A 13,283-nucleotide genomic window follows, 5' to 3' on the forward strand; every position below is an offset into this window, starting at 1 on the left:
TATTATTTAGATATTATTAAATATGCATTTTATATGTATGTATGTAAACTATATGCTTGAAAAGTTCCAACAACAAAAAGTCGACAATGCGAAAGTATAAATGAATAATATTGTATATATATATATATATATATTTGTCTGTATATATATATATATGTCTATATATTTAACTAATCACTAATACAATAAATTTTATTTGCCAATAATTTTGATTTTTCCAAAACGAAAAATATGTATATATGTATGTATGTATATTGTTGCAAAATTTCTGTTTGTTTTTTTTATTATTTTTGACTAAAACTAAAACGTTACAAACGTTTAAATAATTTTTTCTTTTTTTCTTTTCAATAAATGAAATAAAATTTGTTTTAAAATAATTTGTATATAAAGTAAAATTATTAAAAAAAGTCTTTTGTGTCTTTGCCGTATTTGGCGCATTTCGCATTTGCATTTGCTTTTGCCATCTTCTACTTATTTATCTCTTTTTTCCACATTGCTTAATTATTTAATAATAATTTTAATAATTATAATAATAATAATGTTAATAAATTATATTTCTACGAAATTTTGGAAGCTTGTTAGGCATTGGCTAATCTGTGTGTGTTGTTTTTCACTTTTTTTTTTTAATTTTAATTTTAACTTTAAATTAATTTAAAATGTATGCAAATATGACTCGAGAAACAAGAACAAGCATAGAAAAACAACAAAAATAAGTGGTTAGTTAAATTAGAAAAAAATTGCAATTAAATAAAAAAGGTGTGGAGGAAGTGAGCGATATTTCGTAAAATAGTAAAAATAGTATTAGTAAAATAGTTGAAAAAAAAAATGTAATATATAAGTAGATGAGACTACTTTGCAACAAAGTGAAGTTGAAGTTGAGTTTAGATTTGCAAGTAACCGGCGAAAGGAAAAATCCGGTTGATAGAATTGAAAAATGTATTTTATAGTTTGAAGAAGAAAAAACCAAAAAACAAAAAAATGTTGCCACTAAATGTTGGATCATCTGTTTATTGCTGTAAATTGTTAGGTGGATGCGGTTGTTCACTATGGGACACATTCAGACGCATAGCACATTGTGAAGTCGCGTGGGGAACTTGCGCTTATCGCTCCTAAAACCAGTTTGTACTTTTTAGAAGTTCCCTGATTTCCACAGTACTGATATCTTTCAAAGCTGTTGGTTTGTTGTGAAATTTAATAGAACATTCATTCATACATATGTTACGACTTTCTATCCCATCACCACGTCAGGCATGCCGTTGGGTCTTGTAAAATTTACCCAAAAAAGGAAACCTGTATGTTCCAAGCTTATCTGACGACCGCAGTAATGCCTGCCCACTCTTTTACCCAACCAACATCCTCAACCGTCATAACAACAGCGCTTAATATCATCCTCTTCTACCTAAATTCGTTAAGAGTCGCAGCTCTTGGCATCTCTGTGCAAAAAAAAGTGTCGCCGCATTTAATTCAGCATGCATTAGCAGTCAGCATAAACAGCCGGATAGCCAACTACATTATCTGTAACACACTATGTAGTGGGAAGGGGACCGCACTTGGCAGGATGGTAAGGTCTTTCATTGACAAAATTGTTTTTGGTATGCCGGTGATATGCTGAGAGTCGCTCGTTTCTCAATCAACATTTCCTTTGAAGTCCCATTACCGGTATGTGTACATAAGTCTACAGCATTTGACGACGCTTCCACTCGACGCTTGTCTATGGCTTAAATATTTTACTCGATTGAGATTTGTTAAAGAGTTCGAACTCGTAAATAATCAGCATAAGTGCAAATCATCAAGAAAATAATGGCTTTGAAATAAGCCAATCATCAGTTTTACGAAGGTTAGTAAGGCCATAGGAAACAAATTACATATTCACGTGTAAATAAAAAATTGAAATCTGATCTTTCTACAAATTATAAACTTTAGTGCAGCAGAAAAGCTCTAACGAAACAAAATATTTCCATGTAAATGGAGCTTAAAGCAACGCCAGTTTTCTGCTCGACTAAGCCTTTTGATACCCTCTGCGTTTTCGTAAGAAACTTAACTGTTGTTCGGGGAAGATTTTTAGTTTGCAAAAAAAAATTAAACCATTAAGTTTTCTATAGAAGAAAAGCCGAGATTTGTTAAACGATTTACAAACTGAAATTAAGCAAAATTATTTAGCTAAAAAATAAAAATATGTGAGTTATTGAAATTTGTTTGCGACTATTATTATTGATTTAATGAAAAACATAATTTCGGCACTACCGCTTTGTAACAACACATTTGGAAAATAGAAAAAGGCTAAAACAAAAATTACGAAAAAAGGAAAAAAGGGTTTTAATAACTACACAAAAAAAAAATGCGACAAATTTAAATGTTTGTTTTTGGAATTGATGGTCTAATGTTGAGCCTACCTTTGTCTAAAAAACAGTATTTTAAAAAAATTTTCGCAAACAGGGAAACGTTCACAGATTTACCAAAAAATGTTATTTTAACAAAAAACAAAAAATATACGATTATATTATATTTTTTTTTGGAGATCATGGAACTAATAATCGTTAACATTTTGGTACAACCGTAAGAACACATTTGGGAAACACAAAAACGCTTAGAATTTTACAAATATGTTTAGTTATATCTGAAAAACAAAAAAAAATCGAATATAGTTTTTTTCAGATTTAATGATCTAAAGTTGAATATAACTTTTGCTGCAAAAAAAAATTTAAAAAAAAGTTTCGAGAACAGAAAAACGTTTACAGATTAAAAAAAAAAAATTTTTTTACTAAATAAAAAAAATGACTAAACTATGACTAAAATCATATATTTTTAAAGATCATTGAACATGGTTAACGTTTTGGTACAACCGATTTGTAAGACCACATTTCGCAAACAAGAAAACGCGTACAGTTGTTAAATAAATGAGTTTAGTTTTGACTCAAACAAAAAAACAAAAATACAAATAAAAAAAAAAACATTTAATTTTTTTAGGATTTGATGGTGTAACGTTTACTTTTACTAAAAAAAAAGTATTTCAACGTTTAAAGATTTACTAAAAAGAATTTTTACAAAAAAAAAATCATAGGAAATAATTTTTATTTATAAACTTTTTTTATTTTTAAACTTATATGGGTTGTTTGGAGATCATTGAACTAATAACCGATAAAATTTTGGTCCAACCGGTTTTCAAAAACACATTTCGAAAATAGAGGTAATTTTATTTATTTATTTTTTTTGATCTGGCGGTGTAAAGTTGGACATAATTTTTCTAAAAAAAACAGAAAGTTAAAAAAAAACATAAAACGTTTAAAGATTTACAAACAAAGGATAATTTTATTAAAGCCTTGCTCTAATTATAGATAAAAATTTGATACAACCGGTTTGTAAAAACACATTTGGAAAAAAAAAACGCTTATCACTTAAAAAAAAAATGATGCCACTTAATTATGTTTTTTTGGATCTTTTTCTAAAAAAAAATTTAATTTTTCGAAAATATAATTATTTCGCTATATTATTTATAATGTCAATCAATTTTAGTAAAAAAAAAAAACAATTAGCGGGTGAAAAAAATTTTGGAAATCTTTTAAGTAATGAGCGATACAGTTTTGATGTTACCGTTTTGTCAAAAAAAATATTTAAAAAAGTACAAAATTCCAGTCTAGTCACACTAGACAAACCCTAACAAACTCATAAAAAAAATTTTTTAATAGGTTTTGATAAAACAAGTTTTTTTAAGTATTTCGAAAACACGAAAACGCTTAGAGACTTACAACAAATTTCTACTTCAAAAAAATGTACACTTACAAACAATTTCCACGAAAATGCTTAGCCGCTTACAAAAAATGTCCACCAACTAAAAAAATTTACACGAAAATTACACGAAATTTTTTTAACACAATATTTTTAAAAAGCAATTAACTGATGACCCACCTTTACGCAACTTTTTTAAATTTTTCAATAAAAGACGCTCAAACTAAAAATTAGTGACAAAATTAAAATCCCATTAAAAATTGGAGATACATAAACATTAGTGAAATCACGCTGAATTTTTTATAAAAAGTAGTAACGTTCAACAAAAGAAAGCGAAGGCTAAGTTGCTAAGCAAAAAACAAAAAACAAAAAATTTTATTTTTTTAATATTAGTGTTTTTATGTAAATATATATGTATGTATGCAATTTCAACTAATCTTGCTTTTCTTAAATATTTAACGTAAATTGTTTGCTATTTTTAACTACGATTTTCTTTTTTTATTAGATTTTCACTTGCTTCTCTCAGTTACCGCTTTTATTCCTCTCTTCTTATTGCCACGCATCCATTTGTTTTTGTGTTTTTTTGTTTTGCTTTTGTTTGTTTAGCGGATATGTCAGTTGTTTTATGTTCAAATATTCAAAGATCGACCATAGAATGCGTTTACTATGATCGCTGATATTTTTTCTGCTTCTTCTTCTTTTTATTACTCTGCTTTGTTATTGCATGTATGTACTTGTATGTATGTATGTATGCATATGCATATGCTTGCTTTGAAAATTGGTAGTAAATTAGTAAATAGCTTACAATTAAAAAATATGTATGTATATTTGCTTGCATGTGTGAGTAATTGTTATACAATTTTTGTTTTGCTGACACTTGCTTTCATTCATATCTTCAAATGTACTAAATGTCCGCTTGCTTGCCAGTATATGTGGGTTTTTTTTAAATTATTATTTTTTAATTATTGTTGAAAATGCAGTGATTTGTCCTATGATGATATGAATTATTTTTTCTTTGCAGCAAATTTTTTACTCGATATGAAATTGATATTACACGGTTTTCGAAAATTCACAAAACCTTTTTTTCTCACATTTTTTGCTCTGCACTGCGTTTTGCGCGCTGATTTTCAAAACACAAAATCATGGCATTTTACAGTACTTTTTCTTGCTTGCATTTCCTACATGACATTTTTAATATATTTAGTTTTTCGAAATTACACATTTTTTTCTTTTTGCAACCAGGTTTTATCATTATTTTTCTATTATTTTTTATTACATTTTATTTGCTTACAGTTTTGTCACGTTTGCGCCACGAGTATTTTTAAAACCATTAATTTCCCCTGTTTTTTTTGGCGTTTGGCTACAACTACAAAGTGCTACTGTTTGTTTGTTTGCGTGTGTGTGTATGTGTTGTGTTTGCAGGGAGAGGGTAGACTGTTTTGCTACATTTATTTTATTAATTTTTTAAGTTGAATAAAAAAAAAACAGCACAAAATTACATACGTATAATTTGGATAAAATAACAGTACATTATGTAAGTAAATAAATAATTTTTTATAAGAATTTTTTCTATGAAAATTTTAAAATTTAAACGTACACACAGGTACGTTAACGTCATGTGATTTTTGCATGTGAGTTGCATAAAATAAATAAATATTATAAAATAGAACCAATTCTATGGTTTTTGTTTTTGTTTTCTTTGTTTTTTTTTTTTTGTTTGCTTACTAAGCAGTTTACAATAACTGCATGTAATTTCTACTTTAACAATGATTTCTTTATTTTTTACGTGTTTTTTGTTTTGTTGCATTTAATCTTATGCTCCCTACTAATCCGACTGCATGTGTGTGAAACCAGAAATTTTTAATAAAAAAAATTTTAAATTAATATTTAATTTTTTTTTCGTTTTTGTTTTCTCTTTTTAACTAAACCTGTTTTGTTTCTAATATTATTTTTTTTTTATTGCTTATTTGTTGCCATTTTTGTAGCTATTATTTTTATTAAATAATATTATGCGCGGCCTCATTTTTTTCCTTTAATATTCCTTGCCTTGCCTTTCTTTTCTCGCTCTCTGTTTGGTGCTTACTCCTTTTTGTTGACTTTGACTCTGATTTTTCAACTCCCATATACTTTCTTCGCTCTCTGGTACTCTGCTCTTTCACTCTCTTCACGACTTACATACTCACTTTCTCTTTTGCTTTGTGAGAGTTGTTGGAGCGCGTCTTTGCTTTTGTTTATTTTTAATTTCGTTTTTATTAACTTTGCATTTTATTTCGCGTTGTTGTTGTTCTTTGTTCTGCTTTTGTTTGTTTTTGTAAATTATTTGGCGATTTAATGTATTGGCGTTTTGACAATTGCATTCGGTGCAATATAATGGTAACCGGGTATAGGCAGTCCAGCTGTCTCCATTGATATTCTGTAATGAGAATTTGAAGAGCCAAAATATATCAATGAGTGAGTAGTTGAGAAATAAGTGTTAGAGAACTTATGCACAAAAACAAAGCAACAAAAAATCGATTTATGCTTCTTACAAAAATGCGTAAAATTATTTGTTAGGCCTCTCGACTTCTTGCCTGTGTGGCTTCTCATAGTACATTTATTGAATATTTAAAATTTACTAGAATATAGTTAATATATAAGCCGATAGCCCTGGTAGCTAGAGCTTTTATATTAGATTAATCTATAATTTTAATTATATTTTAATCAATAATAACACTGTGGAACAAATTCAGGTTAGCAAAAATTAGGTCCATTCTGAGAGTGGCGGGTGAAAATAGAGGCGAAATTAGAAGACCCGTATCGCGCCGTTTTTTTATGTTAGTTCGAATTTTTTTTAATCGGCCTTCGAAGTTCGAAATCGGAGCAAAATTGTTTATATGGTTTTTTGGCTATAACTCGTCGACTAATTGATATTTTTTCAATCTGTAAAAGCCAAATTATTGCTAAAGACCTGTGCAACAATTACAATTTTTGAAAAATTGATTTCGAAAATTTTTGTGGTACTTATGAAACAATATACCGAAAATCGGCTCCGATTTCGAACTTCGAAGGCCGATTAAAAAAAAATTCGAACTAACATAAAAAAACGGCGCGATACGGGTCTTCTAATTTCGCCTCTATTTTCACCCGCCACTCTCAGAATGGACCTAATTTTTGCTAACCTGAATTTGTTCCACAGTGTAATAATAATAGTTAATATAAGGGCGAACTGTTATTTGAGAAAACGAGTACAGGATTGCGCAAACTGAAGTGGAAAAGTAATCGCGTAACTGGTGAGTTGTGTGAGAGAACTAAGAAGAGTGTATTCAAAAGTGTTAGATTTCGTAAACAAAGCGTAGAAAGTTAGGTGGGGTGGGGTTAATGTAAACAAAGAAGGTTATAGAAACGAGAAAAAAAGTTATTTATAAACAAAAGCTAGAGTTAGGTTATTTCATAATCCTAATCTAAGTCTTCTCTTACTAACTCTTCCAAAATAAGCTGCTGGGCATCAGTGCCTATAAACCTGTGCGCAAAATTTTAACTTTTTTAGAGAAAATCATATTTCATGAGTACGATGTCAATTTGATTATTTTCATATTCTTTTTAGTAGTCCTAACCTAATTCTTCTTTTATTAACTCTTACAAAATAGTTCGCTGAGCATCAGTAAAAATGTGCGTAAAATTTAACTTTTTTAGAGAAAGTCCTACTTCATGCCCACTTGACTATTTTCATATGTCACTAACTTCCCTTTTCCCTTCCCTTTTATTAACCATTTCAAAATAATCTCCTGAGCATCAGCAACAGTACAACAAATTTTAATTTCTTTAGAAAAAAAAGGTAGTAATGGTAGTAAATATGCGTTTTTAGTTTTTCACCGTCAGGTCAGCAATTTTTTAAAGGACCTCACAGTTTCAGCTACAAACCAGCATTATTACAAAGTATCATAATTCTATAAAAATATAATAACTCTTGTCAAAAAGTACCCAAAATTGTCAATCCAATTCATAGGCTGCATTTATTAGTCGATATTTACATTACACCCTTCCGGGCTTTTTTTGCGAATTCCCCTTTATCAATCTTCTTCAATCGTCTGTAAGCGCGTTTCGCGAAGTGGTCAAACGAGAGTACGGTGCTTGTGGAAGTGAATTATTGCGGGTTTTCAGTCAGAAGTCACGCAGAATAGTTTGTGACGGGAGTGCGTAGGTTCGAGTTTCCGTGCATGAGAAACAGCAAAATGATAGAAAAAGTTGTTTCTAATAGCGGTCGCCACTCAGAAGGCAATAACAAACCTCCGAGAGAGTATTTCTGCCATGACATAGCTACTCATAAAAAACAATTCGCCGTTCGGAATCGGGTAAAAACTGTAAGTTCCCTCATTTGTGAAACATCATCACGATGCACACCACAAATAGGAGGTGGAGCTCGGCCAAACACCTAACAGCAGTTTACGCGCCAATTATTTAGTTAAAGAAATTACGTAAAAGATGGGATTTGTTTTTGTTCCAGCATTCTCAGGAAGTCTTGACTAAGCATACAGTAGTACAATAGTCTACTGACTGAGTGCTTGGACTTGTCCAGCCCCCCAAAAATCTAATCTAATCTAAAAGCATAACCCAACATTTGTCAAGGTCATCTCGGCCCATAGGTAGGTTTGGCAGCCGCATCGCACATAGGGACAACGATGCCACTTAGACCACGAAATGGGTCCGTTGTGAGCCGCGGGGGCTGGGCTACATTTCCCTTTCGATGTTGAACCATCCTGAGCTTTTGACAAAGCGTAGTAGGATTTTAAAAATCGGTTTCTGCTTCTGGCTAGAGCCGGGCATGTGCAAAAAGTTGAATTGTTTCCAATTCCTCCTCATTTCTGCAGCTACGACAGAAATCATGCGTGTATACGCCTAATCTCCTTGCATGATTTCCTATGAGACAATGTCCTGTGAGGGCCCCTACTAAGGTCCTGATTTGAAGTCTACTCAGTTTTATAATACTCTTGGGCAGACGTAAATTTAGCCTTGGCCATGTTTGCCTAGCAATTTCGCAGGTGTTAGCGCTAATCCATCTCTGATTTGCATCAAACGTGCTGCTTCGACAAGATCACACATTAGTCGGGTGGTCAGTCAAAAAACATTCTTTATATTGTATCGAAGGATCCTAAATTTTGGCTAATCTGAGCAGCCTCATTCCTATGATTTTTGGTTCGATCCGGCGTCATATTCATAAACAAATGTCTCGCCAGCGGTAATGATGCCATAAAACAGAAAGTAAAGTAACAGAGAGTTACGGAAAGTAATTTTCTATCGTAATCCATGAGATGCACTATATGGAAGAAATCAACCCTTCTCGGTTTAAAATGCGCGTTAAATAGTCTCAAGATCCCCTAGTCCCAAAACATCTTGCATAGCGATCTGCACTGATCCGAGTAAGACACCAATCAATATCGGCTCTGCTATCTCCCAGATGCTCACACAACTACCATCAGAGTGCATTTTTCAATGTTTTCGTTAGTCATAAAATGAAGTGCCCGGCCGGTACGAGTTAAATCAATAAGCGCAAAGCTTTTTGTATCACCCAACATTAAGGTGGGCCAAATTTGCGTGCATTTTTTATAAGTTTTTTCAGTGCTGGTTGTATGCACTTCCTTCGAACTAATGCTCGAAGTTTTTTTATATAGAGAACAATAAAATTGCGATTTTTGGTAAATCAGCTGATTTATGTGTTTTCTTTCGCCGTGTCCATGCGGCTGTCAGCCCAGAATGAAACCAGGCGAATTCATTATTTGTTTTTGTTTTTGCCAATACTTTGCTTTAATAATCAAAGTTACAAAACATTGTTGTTGATCTAGTGAATGCGCCTTGGATTTTTGAGCCACTTCAAACTGGCAGGTACTGACACGAAATTTTTCTAAAAATTCTGTTGAAAAAAGTTTGAACATTTGATGACAACATGACAATTTTTGGCGGTTTTTTTTAATTTTATATCCAGGTTTATTTATGCGCCTTGGATTTTTGAGCCACTTCAAACTGGCAGGTACTGACACGAAATTTTTCTAAAAATTCTGTTGAAAAAAGTTTGAACATTTGATGACAACATGACAATTTTTGGCGGTTTTTTTTAATTTTATATCCAGGTTTATTTATTGTTTTATTATATACACTGTATAAGTAATATTTTTGTAAAAAATAAAAAAAGTTAAATAAAAATAAATACTCGAAATATTGGAATATGGCGCGCTGCTTTTATTGTACACACAGGTGAACATATCTGAAGCGCAATTTATTTTAAACGAACAATTCTGGCTACTTATTGAAGAAAGTTGTGCTGGCAACCATCTGAGTTCAGTGAACACACTGACTTAGCTTCTTGTTAATAATAGTTCCTGGTTGCACTTATAGACTATACATTTTCAGCTGTTTATTATTTTCAGCTATACAACCTATACTGCAGGCAGGTGAGTTCAGTGGAACGGCGTGCCTTTGGAAAATGCGAGGAGGGGAAATTTCGGGGAAGCAAAAAGTTATTAAATATTTTTAAAATTATGCAAATAAGTTTACAACTGTGAACTTTTGACAAAATAAAATGTTGACTTAACTTTAGTTGACTTAGTGCGTTTTACCTCTCAAGCCCTAAATTGCTTGGTTCTAATGCAATATTTCAACAACTAATCATTCACATCTTAGTGCACTATTCAGAGATGCAGATGTAGATGCAGCTGAAGTATGCACCTTAAACCAAATTGTATAAAAATATTGAATTTCTCTATGATTGATTAGTATGACAAGCAGTTTTGTCAAAAGCGCACAGACATTTTTATTAAATAATATACACTAGAAGTTTTAAACAATTTTTTTGCTGCAACTTAAGCAACACATTCGTGTAAAAATATTAAATAAAAGTCAAAAATATTTTATTTTCATATTTATTTGTATTCTTCAATGTAGTATGTATGCCTGTATATGTCTGAATGCATTTTCGCTTTTGCCGATACGCTCTAGTAAATTGTAGTAGTTTATGTTTATGCATGTAATAAAGTGAGTGTAGGTGTGTAAGTATACTTTTTCCATTACAAATTCGTAGTAGTAAATATATTTTTGTTTTTTTTTTTGTTTTTATATTTGTAAGAACTACAAGTTACAAGTGAAGTAATAAGTTTAGTTATGTATAAATATTTAACGCTGCTTGTGTGTGTGTGTTCGTTTGTTTGTATGAAAGAAGTTTTGCTGTTTTCTTGTTTTTCTTCTTCCTCTACTTGAATATACAGATTACAAAATGGTATGCTTGACGCTTAATACACGAGTTTTCTCTTAATATATTGTATAGATCTATTTTAGTTTTTATTATTTGTATTTTTCTTTAAAAATTTTCGACTGAATTAAACGCGTATGCGGAGTAAAACTCACAATACTTGACGATTGAACTTTACGCATAATTTCGGTTTGGTTTTTTGTTGCTGTCTTCTTTTTGTTTTAATAACTTTAGGTATATTATCCCCTTAAAAAAATATTTAATTCTATGTATTGTAATTATAGAAAAAAGATATTATTCGAGTAAGCATTTATGGTAAGTAATAATTTGAATGAGCAACGATGACGGCCTTGCTTTGACTTAGGCAAAGCACTGCGTTCAGAAAGCGAGCTTACTTAGTATAACAACGCACCAGAGTGTGGTGAGCTTCCGCTGTTTTTGGCTGTGCAAATGTTTTTCTATACAAGATACGCTAAACGCTTATAATAAAAATAGCATAAAAATAACATAATAATTGAAAATAAAACTAAAAAGAACGACACGCTTTTACTTAATTCCAGTGACTACATTTTGACAAAAAAGAAAAAAAATTACATTAAATTTGAGTGACTTAGAAAAAGTAAAAAAAGATACCAATTTTTTTTACAAACAAAAAAAAACAAAAAAAAAAACAAAAAAAAAAAAACAAAACAAACAAAAAATAAAGAAAACAAAAAAGTGCACAACAAAAATTTACAGTTGTACTATTATATAATAAAAGCTGTCTATTCGATTGACTTATTTCTTAATAAACAAATTAAATTAAAGTAAAAATGCACAAAAAGAAACATTAAACGAGAGTAAATTTACGTTTTACAAGAACAGAAAAAAACACAAAATAAAAAATCACTACTACTGCAATCCGGGTTACCTACTTTTGACAAAAAACAATAAAAAACATAAATTATAATACAAAAAAGCAAAAGCATTAAACGCTGTACTTCAACTTCATTAAACCACAAAAAAAAAAAGAATTACATAAAAAAAAAAATTAAAAATAAAAACAAAAATCGGGAAACGAAATTCAGAAAAAATTAAACGCTGTACTTCAATTTTACTCAAAAAAAAAAATTTAATTTAAAAAACAAAAAAAATTAAAACCAAAAAAACCAATTAAAGTTGAAACAAAAAAATTAAAATCAAAATTTTTTTACAAAAAAAATTATGAACAAAAATTAAAACCAGAGATTAAAAAAATTTGTTTTTTGTATTCCAATTAAAAAAAGAATTTTTGTAAAATTAGAAATAAAAAAAGATTTGGATTAAAAAACAAACAAAAAAAGCAAAACCAGAAAATTAAACAAAAAAAAAAAACAAAAAAAAAATATAAAACAAAAAAAAAACAAACAAAAAATATAAAACAAAAAAAAAAAAATAAATAAAAACCAAAAACAGTTTCCGTTATAAATTACAAAAAAAACCAAACAAACAAAGATTAAAAAGACAAAGATTAAAAAAACAAAGTCTTTTTTTAAATTGCAAATAACCAAACAATTACAAAAATATTATAAAACAATAAAACAAAACATTTAATACCCCACTTTAATATGTACAGCAAACTAAGCTAAGCAAAAGCACTAAAAAAAATAGTAAAAATATTAAAAACAAAAAAACAAAACAAAACGATGAAAAAACCATTTTGTTTTTTTTTTTAATTCAAAAAACCGAACACATTATAAAAAAATAAAAAAAAAATTTAATAGCCCAATTTAATGTGTAAAGCAAACTAAGCCAAGCAAACGGACTAAACGCTGTCTTCAACTTACTAAATAATTTTTATAATGGAAAAAAATGAAATAAAAACCATATTACAAAATTTTTTTTTAGAAAGTTAGGTTAGAAAAAAAATTAAAAACCAAAAACAATCTTTCTTTTTAATTGCAAAAAAACCAAATAAACAGAAAAAATTAGAAAATAAAAAGAGATTACAAAAAATACTGTCCTTGAATTTAAATAATTTTTTTTTGTAACGAAAAAAGAATTAATACAAATTATCAAAATTACGAAACTAAAAAAATATAATTACAAAATGACGTTAAAAATAAACGAACTTAAAAAAAAATTAAAAACAAAAAAAAAATTTAAACAAAAAAAGTTTAAAAACAGTTACAAAATAAAAATTATAAATAGAAAATTATAGAAAACATTGCACCCCAAAAAAACAAAAAACCAAATTAAAAACAAAAAAAGAATATACACAAAAAAAAATGTGTAACAGAGAAAAGTAAAAAAAAGTTACAAAATAAAAATTATAAAAAGAAAATTACAGAAATCATTGCAAACCTAAAAAAAAAAAAAA

At 29.3% G+C, this 13,283-nt stretch overlaps 1 protein-coding gene across 3 annotated transcripts in view; it reads right to left on the reverse strand.

Moving 5' to 3' along the window:
* Nucleotides 1-4,099: 4,099 nt before the first annotated feature.
* Nucleotides 4,100-13,283, reverse strand: part of LOC129240155 (poly(rC)-binding protein 3) — a 165,963-nt gene continuing 156,779 nt past the window's right edge. For all 3 annotated transcript variants that reach the window (XM_054875733.1, XM_054875732.1, XM_054875731.1), the window contains one exon: nt 4,100-6,139. In XM_054875733.1, coding sequence (XP_054731708.1) covers nt 6,055-6,139 — 85 coding nt within the window. In that variant the 3' untranslated portion in view covers nt 4,100-6,054. The remainder of the gene's footprint in view (nt 6,140-13,283) is intronic.

This window comes from Anastrepha obliqua, chromosome 3, assembly GCF_027943255.1.
Source record: "Anastrepha obliqua isolate idAnaObli1 chromosome 3, idAnaObli1_1.0, whole genome shotgun sequence".
Classification (NCBI taxonomy): domain Eukaryota; kingdom Metazoa; phylum Arthropoda; class Insecta; order Diptera; family Tephritidae; genus Anastrepha; species Anastrepha obliqua.